This window comes from Gobius niger (assembly GCF_951799975.1).
Source record: "Gobius niger genome assembly, chromosome: 20".
NCBI classification, from domain to species: domain Eukaryota; kingdom Metazoa; phylum Chordata; class Actinopteri; order Gobiiformes; family Gobiidae; genus Gobius; species Gobius niger.
The window spans coordinates 22,573,282-22,591,015 of NC_136871.1; the positions used below are offsets into that span (position 1 = coordinate 22,573,282).

At 39.6% G+C, this 17,734-nt stretch overlaps 2 protein-coding genes across 2 annotated transcripts; one reads left to right on the plus strand and one right to left on the minus strand.

Annotated features, from left to right (window-relative positions):
- Nucleotides 1-4,263: 4,263 nt before the first annotated feature.
- On the plus strand, nt 4,264-6,175 carry LOC306979660 (green-sensitive opsin-like). Its single transcript, XM_079578698.1, has 5 exons — nt 4,264-4,801; nt 4,894-5,062; nt 5,138-5,303; nt 5,405-5,644; nt 5,740-6,175. The coding sequence occupies exons 1-5, from the start codon at nt 4,417-4,419 to the stop codon at nt 5,836-5,838; spliced, it is 1,059 nt and encodes a 352-aa protein (XP_079434824.1). The 5' UTR covers nt 4,264-4,416; the 3' UTR covers nt 5,839-6,175.
- A 2,377-nt stretch (nt 6,176-8,552) lies between these two features.
- Nucleotides 8,553-13,679, minus strand: LOC306979687 (synaptoporin-like). Its single transcript, XM_079578771.1, has 5 exons — nt 13,550-13,679; nt 12,706-12,830; nt 11,653-11,851; nt 10,424-10,615; nt 8,553-9,569 (listed from the first exon to the last, which is right to left on the minus strand). Exons 1-5 carry the CDS (start codon nt 13,571-13,573, stop codon nt 9,192-9,194), a joined length of 918 nt encoding a protein of 305 aa, XP_079434897.1. The 5' UTR covers nt 13,574-13,679; the 3' UTR covers nt 8,553-9,191.
- Nucleotides 13,680-17,734: the final 4,055 nt, after the last annotated feature.

Here is a 17,734-nt window from a genome sequence, read left to right on the forward strand (position 1 = left end):
GTGGTCACCATATATCTAAAGAGACTGTTATCATGTTAACATGGCACACTTAGCTTTTGGCCAAATACATTGTGTTATTTAACCACATTACTGCTGTGTTTTTTTTCTGTGCTGCCAGACAGTTTTTTTTTTTACATTGCAGTGCATAAAAAATGTATTGCCCAAGTTTTGTTTTCATTGCCAATCAACAAACACATTTAGTAACAAATGGGATTTTAGATCAGCCTCTCTGTGTAAAACTATATTACACTGTACAGACTAGTCTTGCTTACTTGAGAAAAAACGAACAAAGTAGAGTTACTCTCTATATCCAAAACCATGAATGTAAACAAGTGGAATAATATAGTTTTTTTTCTTAATTTTTAAAACAATGTATTAGGTATCGGATCGGGACTCGGTATCGGGCAATTCTCAAAATCAAATGACTCGGACTCGGATCGGGGCAAAAAAACCTGATCGGGACATCCCTAGTTGTGATGCACAGTAAGAGTTGCACACTTGCAGGCACCATAAACCTGTACCAAATTATATAGAAATAATGTAAACATATATAGTAAGGTCCGGACAAAACAACAAAACAAAAACGATCCTAATAACCTAATAATCATAATAACCTGTCTAGAAATATAAATAATAAATATATATATATATATATATATATATATATATATATATATATATATATATATATATATATATATATATATATATGTGTGTGTGTGTGTGTGTGTGTGTGAGTGTGTGCGTGTGTGTGTGTGTGTGTGTGTGTGTTGTGTGTGTGTGTGTCTAAATAAATAAATAAATAAATGTAAAAATATATATATACAGCATATATTTTTTATTTATTTATTTATATATATACACAACAACACAACTCTTCCTCACCCTCACCCTATATATATAATTTTATATTTTATTTGTATTTTTTTTTATTTGTATTTTTATTTATTTGTATTTATATTTATAGACTCAGGTTATTATGATTAGGTTATTATTTGTTTTGTTATTTTGTCCGGACCTTATTATGTTTATATTTTGAAAGTCTAAACTTCAGGCTTTTACCAGTCTGGTCGCTTTACCTTTTAACTCCCACTAGTGGGCGCCCGAGGACAAAGGACCCGATGTTCTGACCAGTGTTGCTTTCTTTTAAGTAGAAGTAGTGAGTAGCCGACCTCCATGGATATACTACATCAAGATTTACCTTACAATAGCACCAAGTATACTTGAATTACGACAAAACAGTAATAAAACCAGGTTCCAAATTTAACGGAACTGAATGTATTAAGTTCATGCTTAATAATAATCATAATAATCATTATAATCATAATGCAATAGTTTGAAGTGCATGAGACAGATTTGACTTTTCACCAGAACATATTTTACATAATTATATTTAAGATTTTTCATAAAAAATAAATAAATAACATTTTTTGTGATTTTTATTATTTTATTGATCCTTGGGTACAGGACAACATGCATAAAGGGTTGCTAATGTTTTAGAACATTTTAACTTTAAAATGACAACATTGACTGGTAAAACTTTAATCATTAGTCACAATAATGGTCATAATCTCTTAACTATAAAATTGTTAGAAAAACACAACATATCATAAGCATTGAAGTGTGTTTAAAGCCAAGCCAATGCTTGCTTTGTTTATATATAGAGTAGTATGTACAGCAGTGCAACATATGCAAACGTTTTGTAGCATTATTTTGCTTGGCCACTTTCAAATACATATTTTGTCTTGGGCACAGCATACTGTCTCTGTTGGAACTGATCCTGCTGAATCAGCTCCCTTACCAAACCCCTAAAGATATCCACGCCACTGAAGCAGAAATAATGCCACTCAATGAAATAAAGCTATTGTTTGAACCCATCACAAATTAAAAATTATTTAGCCTATAAATTCATAATCTTATGTATATCTCAGACTGTAAATGGGCAATTTTCACCTCCAACCTATTTGTGGTCGGCGGTAAAAAGTGTTGGTTCCTACTGTAGTTACAGTAGTTGTTTTATATCCAGTTGTATACTAAAATGACACCGTTAACGTTGTAATAGGATTATAGTCCTTGTACTTGAGCAGATATTATCATAGATCTATGTTTCTGACTTTTACAGTCTACAGTTTTGCAGGTTACATACGATACAGCAAATGATTTGAGTAGTAAGATACACTGCTATTGTGAAACGCTCTCGAGTTGATTAATGCAATTACATGTTACTTTTTTATTTCATTTTGGCTTGTTAACACTACAACAATCTAGATACATAGTACACAAAAGTGTTATTGCACATTGATGTCTTTGGGAAGATTTTTTTCTATAGCTTTTGCCATTTGTCTAGAAACAGAAAAATCCAGCATCGATTGTGAAATGTTTAAGGAGGTGTTAGAATAGGTCCATAGATTCAGTCAAGGAAATCAGGATTATCTCCAGTAATGTTATTGCATCCATGGTGTGCAAAGACATCCGCTGCAGTGGAAATTGAATTAAGGAAAAGACAGGATAAAAGTCGATAAATGATGATGAAGAATTTGTACGGTCCAAGTCCTAGTTTACGTGTCCACTATCCATGGAGGTTTTGTCATGGAATTAGGTTCCAAAATGACGCTCTCTCCCCCGCAGCCACCTTTGTTGAAGACTGTCCGAGTTGCTGCCCGTCTTTTGCATTCTCTCTGCTGTCAAAATTAGATTGGAGGATTGTAAAGTGCAGTAGGCCAATTATTTCCCTTTAATCTAATTTAGTAAACTCCGGAGAGGGAATGTTAATCCCAATCAAAAGATTTGACTGCAGGTGCTATGAATAAGCTTAACCTGATTCCAAGGTGCCTGAAGGGGTTAATACAAAGTGTCATATAAATAATAAAATCAAATGAGGTGTTTTGAGACATCAGTTTATCCACAATATACAGTCTAGCTAGCACATTATTGACTCTTGACTGTAAACAGAGCTTTGAGAGTGCACACAGACACTGACTGTTCATACGTCACAGTGCATCCATCTGGTGTGTGCTTCGGTCAAGGTGTGAGTATCCTTATTGGATTACTCTTAAGTTTATTGCCCTGACATGCCCTGGCTGTTAGACGACAAAAGCTTACCGTCACTCTAGGAACTGAGGCCAGGATCCTGCTTCATCAACAATCTTACAGTCCAAAAAGAAATTGATATAACCTCCCGTATACTGATGGAACAATAAGTACATACAATTACTAAAAGAAATGTGATTGCTATTTCCTGTCTGAAATACTATGAGACTATGAAGTTATACAAAAATAAAAAAAACAAGTCATCTGTGACATTCTTAAGGATCATGAGGGTCATCTACTGTTAAATCATAGATCCTAATGATGAATAATAGAAAATATATATTTCTCTTCCATTTTTTAGTAATACATTGGTTGTTTTGCAAGGGGTGGCAAGGCACGTTTATTTGTAGAGCACAACAACTCATACACAAGGAAATTCAAAGTGCTTCACAAATGACCAGAAAGTGTTGAAGACGATGAAGAGACTTCGGGAAGCCAGTGCGGTGGAGTGACCACCTGTCCCTCTTTTGGTTGCACTGCACATATGTTGGTTTTCTGATAACAAATTGAACGTTGCTTTGTTTACAATAAAGAACATTAACTTGTTTTGAATTCTCAAACTTATCATCCTGTCAGAGAGTGAAATTAGGCCATTCTTTAAATGGTCATATATATGTCTAAAACCAAGTATGAACATATCCAAACAATGACTTTAAACATTTCCCCTATGCAGTATGAATGCTAGTGCATTAGTTCAGTTCAATGGCTGTATTCATGAGATTGAAGCCAAACTGTCTTTCCTATTTAATTCAAAGAAGTTTGAGATCTCTACCCTCGGCGTGATTGAAAAGTGGGTTGACCAACCGAAGCAAGACATAATGTACCAATACAAGCCTGGTGGTTTAAAAAAATGAAATAGATTATACAGATAAGAGAGAGCGAAGCATCAATACTGTTCATCAGAGGTGAGTGGGCCCTGCATGATGTGGAGATACAGGGATGATACTCTGCATTTGAGAAACATATTACAAATAAACTGTAATTGGATGCCATAATATTATGAGTATTTCAGATGCTCCTGCTTTTGAACAGAAAGTAGTGGCTGGCCAGCTAGGCTAGAGGCTTTAGCTTTGAAATTATCAATCTTCTGTAGTTAGCCAATTTGCTCACTCTCTGTCCTGCCTAAGAGTAGGTCACCTAAAGTCGATTAGTCTTACGTGAGCCGTCCATTTCCACTGAGCCAATCCACTTATCTATTTATCTAACAATTTAAGGATAAAAGTAAGAGAGTATATAACGACACACACCACAGCCTGTGCTGTGAGGACTTACTGACACCTCTAGTTTCAGATCGCTGCGGACTGTAGCTGACTTAGACATCTCGATATGGGCTGGGACGGAGGCTTTGAGCCAAATGGCACAGAGGGAAAGAACTTCTACATCCCCATGTCCAACAGGACAGGGATTGTTAGGAGTCCTTTTGAAGCCCAACAGTATTATTTAGCAGATCCTATAATGTTCAAACTGCTGGCATTCTACATGTTCTTCCTCATCTGCACTGGGACACCAATCAACGGCCTGACCCTGCTGGTCACTTTCCAGAACAAGAAGCTGCGGCAGCCCCTGAACTTCATTCTGGTCAACCTTGCAGTTGCTGGTCTCATCATGTGCGGTTTTGGCTTCACCATCACTATCACCTCTGCTATAAGTGGCTACTTCATCCTGGGCGCGACTTTCTGCGCAATTGAAGGCTTCATGGCTACACTGGGAGGTATGTTTACAGATGAAGAAGGCAAAAAATGCTACATTAATGTTCAGTGAATTTGTTTCAAAGACTTACTCTTCTTGTCTTTCTCTGATCAGGTGAAGTTGCCCTCTGGTCTCTGGTTGTGTTGGCTGTTGAGAGATACATCGTTGTGTGCAAACCCATGGGGAGCTTCAAGTTTGGTGCAGGTCACGCTGGTGCTGGAGTTGCCTTCACTTGGATCATGGCTCTTGCTTGTGCTGCTCCTCCTCTCTTTGGATGGTCCAGGTACAAGCAGACTTATTCTCAAAGCTTAAATTATAAAAAGAAAAAATCTGACTGTAATATTTTTTCATGACATAGATACCTCCCAGAGGGCATGCAGTGCTCGTGCGGACCTGACTACTACACTCTGGCCCCAGGCTTCAACAACGAGTCCTATGTAATTTACATGTTTGTTGTCCACTTCTTCGTTCCTGTCTTCGTCATCTTCTTCACCTATGGAAGCCTTGTGCTCACTGTCAAAGCAGTAAGTGAAATATTTTAAACTATTAAGTAAAATTTCAGTAATCTATTACTTCAAACAATAGTCATAGAAAGTTGCTAAAGCCTTTTTATGTTGAACTTTAGGCAGCTGCCCAGCAGCAGGACTCAGCTTCCACTCAGAAAGCAGAGAAGGAAGTCACCCGCATGTGCGTCCTGATGGTCTTTGGCTTCCTGGTGGCTTGGACACCTTATGCCACCTTTGCTGGATGGATCTTCATGAATAAGGGAGCAGCATTCACAGCCATGACTGCAGCTATCCCTGCCTTCTTTGCTAAGAGCTCAGCCCTGTACAACCCTGTCATCTATGTGCTCATGAACAAGCAGGTGTGTATTTTGTTCCATTCCAGTAACTTTACCTTTTTCTTGTGTTATGTTATCATGAATTACAATCTGCACTCTCTTTTTCCACCTAATTTCAGTTCCGTAACTGCATGCTTGGAGCAGTTGGAATGGGAGGCATGGTGGATGATGAGACCTCAGTGTCTGCCAGCAAGACAGAAGTGTCCTCTGTCTCTTAAACATCCTCACAACATCAAACCTTTGGACACTTTAATAACGGCTTCCAGATTGAAACAGATCCCAGGAAAGTCTGTTGCCAAATGGAAAATGGGTTTTGGAATTGGAGAGTGGACAACACACAGGACTCATGTGTTTATTTGTGTAAATATGTGTATGTGCAGAGAAAATGAGACTAAGTATGTGTGAAGGAGCCTCAACTCCAAGGTACAGCTTTGATGACGACACAGACACTCCTGACGCTCCCGTCACACTGTGGATGTGTGATCACCAGAGCTGTGTGCATGTACTTATGTGAAGCGCATGTGTAGTGCTGGAATACCAGTGCTATGATTTTTATGTACATTCAATGAAAAAAAATCCAAAAAAAATCAAGATGATTAGATAAATTATCATGCATTGAAAAAGAAACATGCTGTGTGTCTTTTCATTATACTGGTTTTGTGGTCATCTCTATGACAAACAAGAACATTATTATGATGATATCTTAATGTACCTAAAAAAAACTTGGAAACACCTTATCTATCAAAAGGGCCAGGGAAAAATATCGTCATCTGACTCGTGCGATCATGAAAATTACAAAAAGCGAGAAACATGTGTGCAACAACAAATGGCTAATGTCTTTAGCGATTATTTTTGGAATTGTTGCTCCAAATGATCGGCATCACATTCTGATTTGTCTTTTTATACTTCTTCTGTGGAGAAGTCTTTTTTCTTTAACAATGTTACTCCACTCGAGGTTCAGCAGATAATTGACAGCTTTAGTCAGAACCTAGAACTGGCCAAGATGAATTGGAGGTTAAATTCTTAAAAATGGCCTCATATGTCTTGGACGACCCATGTACAACCCCGCGTTTTAAACTAAACTTTTCCACAACAAGCGCTCTTGTAAAATTTTCAAATGACATATTCCCTTCATTCAATTCAAATGAGAAAACAAGCACCATATTCATTGATTTATCCAAAGCACCTTTTTTTCGAATTGGGTTTAAAATACAAAGAATCAAGATTAGTACTGGCCAATATGAATCACTATACTATGCTAATCTGGAGCTCTGCACTAAGACTGTGCTAATCTGAAATCCTGTAACAACAACACCCTCCAAGACCTAGTGCAGCTTCAACGTAGTAAGAGGTCTTTCACTTAGGCTACATTAATACCATGTCTGTTGACCAGCACTAATCTTGATTCTTTGTACTTTAAACACAATTCGAAATAAAGGTCAATTAACTACCCCCATTCATGCTCCATTGTTTGTGGAGGATGATAGTGGAGTCTATACGCCGAAGATACTACTGTAGGCAGCCTCGTTCCCTACACCAATATGTTTGCGTTATTTAGCAACAATTGTGTTTTATAGCGCAATTATTATTGCGATATAGCGCAATTATTATTATTGCGTTATATCAGAAGAAGAAGAAGATCTTTATTTATATAGCACCTTTCACAGACATGGTCACAAAGCGCTTTGCATGAGACAATTGTACATTCACTCCATACTGGGTGGTGGAAAGCTACATTTGTAGCTTCAGTTTCCCCAGAAGCGCTTTCGCAACTACACACGTCAGCGCCAACGGACCCTCTGACCACCACCATACATTCACTCACACACATCATTCATCCTGGCCTATTGTGCATGTTTTTAGTGGTAGGGGAAACCGGAGTGCCCGGAGGAAACCTACGCAGACACGGGGAGAACATGCAAACTCCACACAGAAAGGCCCCGTGCAGGTGGGAATCGAACCTTCTAGCTGTGAAGCGAGAGCATAGACTGTAGAAAATAAGAGCGAGAGCACTAACCGCTGCGCTACCGTGCCGCCCATCACAATAATTATTGTGTTTAATTGCAAAACTATTGCATTATGTTGCAATACTTTGCGAAAAAAAATCTCGTAATGTCCCTTGGCGGTCTCCATACCATTGTGTGTTGAGGAATACAGCATAGACTTACAGTGTCCTCATGTGTACCTTTGTTTGTTTGTTTCACCACCTGTAAGCTGGCTGACTTAACGTCTGCAAGTCTGCTTCTACCTGGGCTGTACTACTTTTTTTATTTGAGGAGGAAATGAAGCATAACAAACAATAAAGATCTTGTCCGAATCACAGTTTATTCATACGTCGCTTTCATGAATTTCAGTAATTCTACATGTGTTCCTCAACAAGTAACACCCACAAGTCTTCCTGTCAGTTTTACACATAAGTACATGCTGGAGCCTTAAGTAATAATTATTGGGAAGTGTGGCCTTCTTTAGCAGCTGATAGGCGGCCCACTGATGTAACCCTTTATTTCCTGCTGATAGCCTGACCTAATTGCCATGCTCTGTGCTCATCCACTGTAATTAGCTTCAAAGCACTGGCATGAACACCTGCATGTGCTTAGATTCTCTGCATCGCCTTTTAGGTCTTGTTGCCCTTTAGATAAGAGAGTGCCTATAAGAGGGCTTAAACTTACTTAAAGAACGCTGGTATGTAGGGCAGCAGCAAACTGGTGTGTTTTAGGCTAATTTACTCTGAAATACCAGTACTTGATTTTTCTAAAGTAAATTTGAATTGCATAGAGCGAGACATGACTATCTGCTCATACAATAATTGTTAAATCAACTGCTAGCAATAGTGATTGAAATACATTTTGATGAATCAAAAGCAGTTTATTAACACAAAACCAAAAAACAAACTAATCCAAACATGTTCTTATAATTCTTGAATAATACATTATAAATATTAACCAGCACGTGCACATATCATGAAGCAAACATTTTAAACACCTTAATGATTATTTTACATCCTTCAGTATTAAGTCGAAACTTGGACACAGCTCGGGAGTCACCAAACACGCAACAAGTCTTTCAACCAAGTTCAAGTGATTAGTGTCTGAGCTGGTATTGAGTTAACTGGCTTAGACAGGATCCAGGATTATCCCGTTGGCCTTTCACGCCATCTCAGACAGAAATGTCTAAGATGGCACACAGAATTGAATGTGATTATTTCACAGACGCAATGACTATTTGCATTTACTATATTATATTACTTCAGGGAATTACTAGTTATAATCAATTTAATCCTTTTTCTTCCCTTGATTGCTCTCTTGCCTTTATGCCTCAATGCTCATTTATTTGACTTTCCCTTTTTAAGCTTCCTAAATCATTGTAACCACTGAAGAGGTGTGTCTTGTGTAGCTTTGTGAACAACATCAATGCACAAACAGTCTCAATCAATTGTGGTGAAACATCATCAACAATGCAATACTTAAAATTTCACCAAGTACTTTCACCAATTATCAGAAACCACTTTCCCAATCTATACTTGTTCAACACTGTTTCTAGAAAACACCTGACGTTGTTATGTGTGGCCTGTTCATATCTCATTGACAAATATGACTGGCCCTTTTGTCCTGACCGTATTGTCTCTCTCTTGGGGTTTGCTCACAATTGTCTGAGGCAGGCTGAGGCCCACAGGAGCCTGGTGCATGCTGCTCTGCCTCTGCAGCTCTCTGGCCTGACTGAATGGGTCAAGTCGGACCTGGTTGAAACTGTCTTGTCTCAAAGGTTGTGGTCCAAAGTCGTCCGGCTGATCAAAGCTGCTCTCGCTGTACAGCCTCTGCCGCATCTCACTGGCTCGTTTCCCAGAAGCACTCCTGGTCGGGTATCTCTGACCGCTCTTGTACCAGCCTGTCTCTTTGAACACAAACCAAATGTTTCCAGCCCACAGGACCAGGTTCACAAAACCAAATACCTGCGCACACACACAAGGGGTATAGTTATACTTTAAAACATTGATAATATGAAACAATATTGGAAATCTACATATTCTGAAAAACGAATTGGCTTCCAAGTACGGGCTGTGGATGGGCTCACAAATGCATTTGTCACTAAATGACCTAGTGGTAATTATATTGTACAGTTTCATCCCTGTGTTATTTCTTTTTTTTCCCGAACTGCCTCAGAAGCACAAAGGTAGTTATTCACCCAAGGTCACCAAACTAAATTAATGTAGAGGGCGGAGATTTGCACATTAATTTGTCTGTTACCTTTTATGACACTAATCACAATGTCCTCACAAACCCTCTCCATCAGAGACTGAGAAAAGCACAGTACAGCTTTAGTACTTATCTTGCTTTATATCCATTTTATAGTATATTATTTATTATTTACTTCGCAGATATTCTACGCAAAGGAAGAATGACAGACACTAATAGACAATACCAATATTGCCACACATAAGAAATACTGAATGAACAAAGCTCTCTTTTTGGAGCACTTAAACCTGGCAGTTCCACGCTCATCTTTGACCACTTCCTGTACTTTTGCCTATTGACCGTGACCCTTTCCAACTGTCGATGCCATGGTAGCTGTGGATTAATAAGTAGCTTGCCACCATTGAGGGCAGGAAGAGAGAGAAATAATTCACGATATCACAAAAGCCTGTAAAGTCTGTGAAGGATGGTTCCAGTAGCTCCAAAAATATCCCCAAAATCACTGCCAAAGAACTAGAAATATTAGTTTAATTGTGGGAGTCATGAAGTCATCACTCTGGGTTTCATGCCAATATCAGTCGAGGGAGCCTTAAAGGTGAAGGTTTATATTTACCACAGAGGTGTTGAGGCGGGACCAGCGTGGCTCCTGTGTTATGGTACACTTGTTTTCTGGAGCTCTGCAGGCCGAGATCAGCCGTAAGACCTGGGACGGATTTGTCGCACTTTTGAGGTCCGACAGTGCTTTGGCCCAACAACACGTGCACACCAACCACATGAAGGAGAAGACCACTGTCACCACGAAATCCTGCAAAAAATAAACAATGACAATTAGATTTACATCTACAAATAAAACTAATTTACATTTGTAAATCATCCCCCATTGGGAGTGATGGGTTGAAAGGGCAAGATTAGATTAATGATCATATTGGCCAGATTAAGAGGAGGCAAGATTGTTTAATGATAAAAGAATAAAGTGAAGACACAGACCACACAACAACCCAAAGAATTAAAGTGGGTCTAAATAAAACCCTTCACTTTGGGAGGGCAGTGGAGTGTTACAGAGCTTGACCACAGAAGAGACCAGGTCCCCCAGGCCTTGGTATTTTAAAACTTGTCTTAGGAACCAAAAACTGGAGCTGGCCCTTGGACATGAGTGTTGGTAAATTTGGATGAGGTCAGATATACAGTATCTTGTGGCTCAAGTCATGTGACAATCCTTTGAGTGTGCTCGCGGCGTGCAGGTAATTTGAAGTTAATTTATCTCTGGCTTCCAAGTTAGACAGATGAAAAAAAAAACATATTCTATTTAGAAGTAAATGTATGCATTACAACACTTTTACATTTGTTGTGCACCTAAGCCTTTAGTTAGTCTTCTGTTGCCCACACGCTTAGTGTGAACCGGCTCCTGCTCAGCAGTTGAGCCTCTGTGGTTCTTATGTTGTTCTCTCATTGATTTATAACATAATTTGTTCTCTCATTGAACATTTGACAGCACCAACTTGATTTCCAGCCTTCAAGGACACCTGGAAACACTGCATATAAATACAGTATATTAGGTCCTCTTCCAAATGCTTCATACTGATAATACACTGCAAAAAAGTCAATCATTATGAGTATGTTTGCTATCGCTGACATATTCGGTTATGTTGTACACCAATTTAGTCAAGCACTTATGACTCAGCAACTTTTGTGGTCCGCAGTGTGGCTTTAATATGTTTGCAATATGATGAAAGAGGTCATGAATTTTGTCTGGTGGAAGGAGAGAGGGTGTGTAAGGTTAACTAGTACTCCATGTAACACCTAAAGGGAATCACCAAAAGAAGAAAAAATGTATAGACTAACCACAAGTGGCCCTCTGTTGTTCCTCACGTAAGTGTTCTGGTAGAACACGTACACCACAGTTGCCAAGAGTGAATAGAGAAAGGCAAATACTCCAACCATTACGAAGAACTGGGCTGTCAGAGACATATCGCCGTCCAGGAAGTAGACCTCATGTCTCCTAGCTTCACACAGGGGAGCTCTGAAATGCACCTGCTGTAGTCTGGAGGAGAAAGTGTGTTGCATCAAATATTGGCGAAAAAATAGAGGCAAACTTATGTATGGAAACTGAAATATATCTTACTGAGGGGGGTTAAACACAGGCAAGGGGCCGCCCACACTGATGCATTAACCCTACTGAAACTGACCTAGTGGTGATGTTCCTTAATTATTTTTCTCTTTCTGAATGCAAGTGTGCAAGCAGGACCCTGGGAATTAATATGCATGGTCACATGATCACACATCAGAGACGCCACAGCCTTTGAAGATTGCCCAATTTAAAATCAGGAAGCTGTGCCGCCGAACAGGAGGTCACCCCAATATAAAATCCCTTAGTAGAAAATGTCTCATTGCATCATTACACAGCGGAGACTCTCAGCAATGGAGATTTTCTCGTTAGTCATTAAGCCGCTCTTGTCGGAAGCCTACATCTTTTTTTCTTAACACAATAATTTGTTTTTGATGTTTACTTTCTTTGAACTTAACGCCTCTCACATAATTTTATTCATGAGATTCAAGCTAATATTAGCGAAAGGAAAAAGTTCTTGTTTAACCTGTATACGGCAGCACAGTCCACACTCTCGTCTCACAGTAAGAAGGTCCAGGTGGGGAGAATGGAGTTTGCATGTTCTCCCTGTGCCTGAGTAGGTTTTCTTTGGGTGCTCCGGTTTCTCTCCTAACCCAAAACATGCACAGTTACCTACCCCTCCAGCTACTCTCCCAGGGTGCTGCACTCCAGTTGCCCACTGCACCTGACATGCTGCCCTGAGAAACTGACTGAAGAGGGATGGAAAATATTTCCCCCAAAGTCTCCAAATACAAACATGATGAAATGAGAAAGGTTTTGCGTTCAGGCACCTGAATGGATAGCTGAAGTCAATGTTGATGGTGCGATTGCTCGGTCTTCGCTCAGCACAGTCCACTTTAACCTGGAGATGACCATAGTAACCTCCGCATGTTGCAAATGCGCACACTGCAAAAATCTACACAACATGAAAGAAGCATGATGAGTGCGTCACCATACATAAAACATGCTTAACTTCATTCACTTCCCCCCCAGTTCAAACCATTCGTATAAGCTCTAGATTTCTTCGTGCTATAGGCCTGAATAAATAGATCTAATAATTGTGTTGTTGTGTAGTTCAAGTTGGATGTAATCATTTCGTTTTCTGTGAAGCCCCTCAGTTATAGTGTTGCTGTAAAGTGCTGTATAAATAATCAATAATAATCTGATTGAGTGATTGATTGAAGTTAATGGTGGTGTTAGCTTAGGCATGTTATGTGATGTAAATAAACTCTACTTACAATGTTACTTAAAGGCAACAATAAATGAGATAGATAAAAATGAAATCAATAACTTTTTGCTGCATTTTCAATTGGCCACACTGATAGTACAGAATTATAGGCTGTGTGATGTAAATAGGCCAATACAAAACGTGAATAATTTAAAGGTAGAGGCAGAGGAGCTAACTGTGCTCTGGAGGGTGTCCCAGCTGTCCAAGTCACCAGTCTCTATAGTCCACACGAAATCAAATCCAATTAGAAAATCCAATTATAAAGTTTTTTTTTTGGGGTCAAAACTCCACCACGTGACACAAGCCGAAAAAGCTATATTTTTTGTTTATTTTTTGATATTAAGAAAATATTAAGCAGTTTTGATAACATCCAATTACAAAAAATAAATCGTAAACAATGCACTTACCGGAGCAAATATGACCATACACATTTAAAATGTGGATCGGAGACAAATCCTCAGCGTTTTTGGAGACTGCAGGTGTTTGGTCAGATGCGATGCCGCGGATGAGAGGGTTGAAGCAGCACTGGTGCCAGTCGAGAAGAGAGGGGGGCGGGGGGGCTGTGGGGGGGTGGGGACCTTTCTTACGGTAGCCTATTCTTGGTATTATGATTATTTTGGCAACTGTTGGCAACTCGACCGATGGCCTTCGCCTGGTAATGTTTTCTTGTCCCTTTTGTGGTTAAAGGTAAATCACGGTTGTTTAAACATTACTAGTTTTGAAATTCTTCCTTAAAAAAAGAATAAAAAGAAATGAATGAATGGCAGGGAAAATAACAAAACTATTAGGCCCAGCATTTCGATCATGTTACATTTTGATGGAGTCTAGTGCCCTCTTTTGGTCATTTGTGTCTACTACACGTTCGTCACAGAGATGGAAGAAATGGAAGACTTTATACAAGCAGGGGTGGACTGGCCATAGGTCCATTCTGGAGGAGCACAGAAGGGCTGCTGGCTTGAGGGCCATCAGCATGTAAGGGGGTGCTGCTATCCGGCCTTGCAATTGCACAGGGAAGCAGCAAAAAAAAAAAAAAAAAAAAAAATCTCTATTCTATTTGTTTAACAGCTCTATTGTTCATTGGTGAAACAGCAATTGCGCAAAAAAAAAATTATGCCTATTATACATTGATGTCAAAATATGTCTTTGTGGACGTGTGTGTTTACACTAACTTGAGTCCAGGGCCATTTTTTAGTCCCAGTCCGCCCCTGTATACAAGTAAATAAATTACTTTAAAAAAAAGAAAAGAAAATGCTGTTGTGAATTCAAGGCTATCGTAGCATAAAGACAAAAACATCATTTACATAAATGAGTTTTTACAGTACATAAAGAGGCAGTAAACCGCATCATTGTCATTCAGTCAGCCAGGCATTCAGTCATTCATGCCGTTTTCACACACAAACCCTTTCAAAAACAGCTGGGCCTGTTCAGGCTCCTGGTAAAATCATTGTAGGAAATACAGGTAAGTTAAAGGAAAAAGGTGAAAGGAAATGAGCGCTAAATTCTGCTTTTTGTTGTTGACTGCTTTGGTCTTCATCATCAAAGCAACATGTTAGCTGAGGAGGTCTGTTTAGACCACACCTGAGCCCTAAAAGACTATGAAGGGCTCAGGTCATTACAGAGATGCAGCCCAAACCAAGGGACTTGTTTGATCATCATACTACAATCCACTCGATATCGTGAACAAAAACTCAGTTTTGGAGTCAGTCCACATATCACAATCCATCCAATTCATGTGTTTTCTTCCACTTTACCCAGGGCTGGGTCACAGAGATAGGCTCTCCAGTGTTCCTTGGTTTTCCCCAGGGCCTCCTCCCAATAGGACATGGCAGGAATACCTCCCCAAGAAGGTGATCGTGAGTCATCCGAAATAGATGCTCAGTGCCACCTGAGTGGCTCCACTCAGAGCTCCAACGCCACTCAAAGCCCCAGCGTCAGGCCTGGCTCCAGGGTGAGGCGAGTATGACACATACTGGGATTGTTCATGAACTGTTCATTGGCGTTTTATGAACCGCTCCTAGTCTGTCCCGCCAACTAGGACATGTTGGGGAACCCAATGCCCCTGACAACATAGGATCATTTGGATGTTCAAGCTCACCGACCACCATAAGGTAGCAGTTCTGTGGCTGTTCAGTGTCTGTGTGCCAAAGATGAATGAAAAAGGAAAAACCCTTCAAAAAGAAAGAAAGACAGAAACAGCCTGCATAAATTAAACAGAACGAAATAACTCCAAAGATGTGGGGGGACAATATTGTAACTGTTGGGTACAGCCAAATTTGGGCCCTTTACACCTCTTTTTTTGACCATCCAAAATGAATGTATTTGTTTGAATTTAAGCAGTGCATGTATGTCATTTCACACCCAGATGGAATCCACTTGGTGTCTTGACTGAAACAACAAAGCTTTGGTAATTGCCTGGAACTCCCCAGGCAGCCCTTCGACGCTAATGACACAGTAGCCAATCATCATTTGTTTTCAACAAGAACAGATTGGAAAACAGACAGAGGGGGCACTGCCACTGCTCAATATCCTGTTATAACTCAGGCTCGGAAATGGTGAGGTGAAAGTATTTTATTTATGGTTGAAGTTACATACGTACGGTGAAGCTCGGAAAATTAGAATATTGTGCAATAGTTCATTTATTTCTGTAAAGCAACTTAAAATGTTAAACTAATATATGATAGCTATAAACTCATGACATGCCAAGTGACATAATGTTGAGCCTTTGTTTTCTATCATTGTTATGATTATGGCTTACAGTCCATTTTCAAAATATTCCAATTTTCTCAGATTTTTAATTTGGGTTTTATAAGCTGTGAGCCTCATAAATCTAAATTATAGCAAATAAAGACAATACATATCTAACTTTGCAAGTAATGAGTCTATCATATATTAGTTTCACACTTTAGTTTACATCATCCCACGGTTAAATAGTGAATCTCCGCTCCGCCACTAGAGGGCAGTACCCACCCACACCGCTAATGAAGAACATCACAGGCGCTGCAGTGATTAGATCCTTTTTGCATTTGATTTCTTGTTCATTTCATTTGCCAAACGTCACTATTGTCTGGTTGCACAATCAACTTAAAACATCCAATCCAGATCTACTGCTGTCAACAGTGAAATTAAACCATACGTAATCTGTAAGAGAGTCCAAAGCATGTTGGACAGAGCTGTATGAGGGTTTCAGCATGGTTAAGACTCCAGGCAGCCTTCTCGTGCATTATTGATGAAGTCTATTTGAGCGTCAACTCCTCTCCCTATCCCGAAAAGAAATAGATATTGTACTATGGTTGTAACTGCTCCACTGTAAGCAAAAGCACAACTGGACTGCCGGAATGTGTCTTTTCATCTATAACGTTATCCTCATAGGACTTCAGGCCCAGGGCTGAAATCCACACAAGTGTCTTATTGGCAACCAGATGGGACAAAAAACAAACAAACACAAGAAATCAACTTCTAGATTGCGGTGGGTAAAGCACTTAATCCACATTTACACAGTTTCTAGTTCCTATGCATGGCCTTATCCCCTAGACTGTCAGCTGCGCCATTGCTTAATTTTTGTGCAAGCAAGGACCTCGTCTCTACAGCTTGGCAAGAGAGTGCTGAGCTTTTGTGTTTGAAAGATATCCAGAGTAAAAGCAAAGCGTACGAGTATACTGGCGCATCTGAGGGAACTACAGGCCAGTGTGTTTTTTGAATGCGTTGGATTTATTACATCGTATTTGTATTTGTAGTTATAGACCTATTGTCCCCAAAGGAAAAGTGTCCTCTGCTTTTGACCCATTCATAAACTAGTGCCTCTGTGCAACCTGTCAGGAGCAGCTTGCGGCTTTATCCAGAATTTGAGCCAAGATCTTTGTCGCTTGTAAGGTTGGCCTCATTTGTGTGTTATGGAAATGAGAACAAAAAAGGCAAAACATGTTTTTCAAGTATTTGCTTTTGTTTTGTTTTGATTTTCAGTGACACTTATCCCTCAAAAAGCTTGCGTGACTCTCTCCTTCCAGTACATACTCGGTCCTCGATCTAAAGGCATTCCTGGGGAACAAATATTAAGTGGTATCCCATGGTATTTTGCTGGGTGACGGCCTCTTGGAGAGCCTGCTGTAGTAGCTACGTTGCTGACCTTATTCCATCAATCTCACATTAAAACGCTTGCAGCATTTAAATATTTCAAAGAGCTCCCCAGTCTAACTCCAAAGAAGCCGTGCATCTCTCTCTCTGTATGTGCGTCTGCTCTGCCTACAATCAAACAAAGCCAAATGAAAGATTAATGGGGAAAATAGACATCAATATCAAGAACTAAATGCACATAACTCATGTGTACAAATGCATTGCCATTGTCCATGTGTTGTTCTGGTGTTACCAGGCAGTACTTCACTCTCTGTATTGTTCTTTTGGCTGGCTAATACAATCTATACATACAGTACATATCATATAAAACACTCACCATTTTGGTTGTGTTATATTAACCTGATTTGTTTTAGCTCCCAGTGGCCAACTAAATGTTTTTGTCACTGCAAATATTCTTGCCGCATTATTATCACAGCATAGGTTTCCAACGGGTGCTCCGGTTTGGTTTTCGCTATACCTCT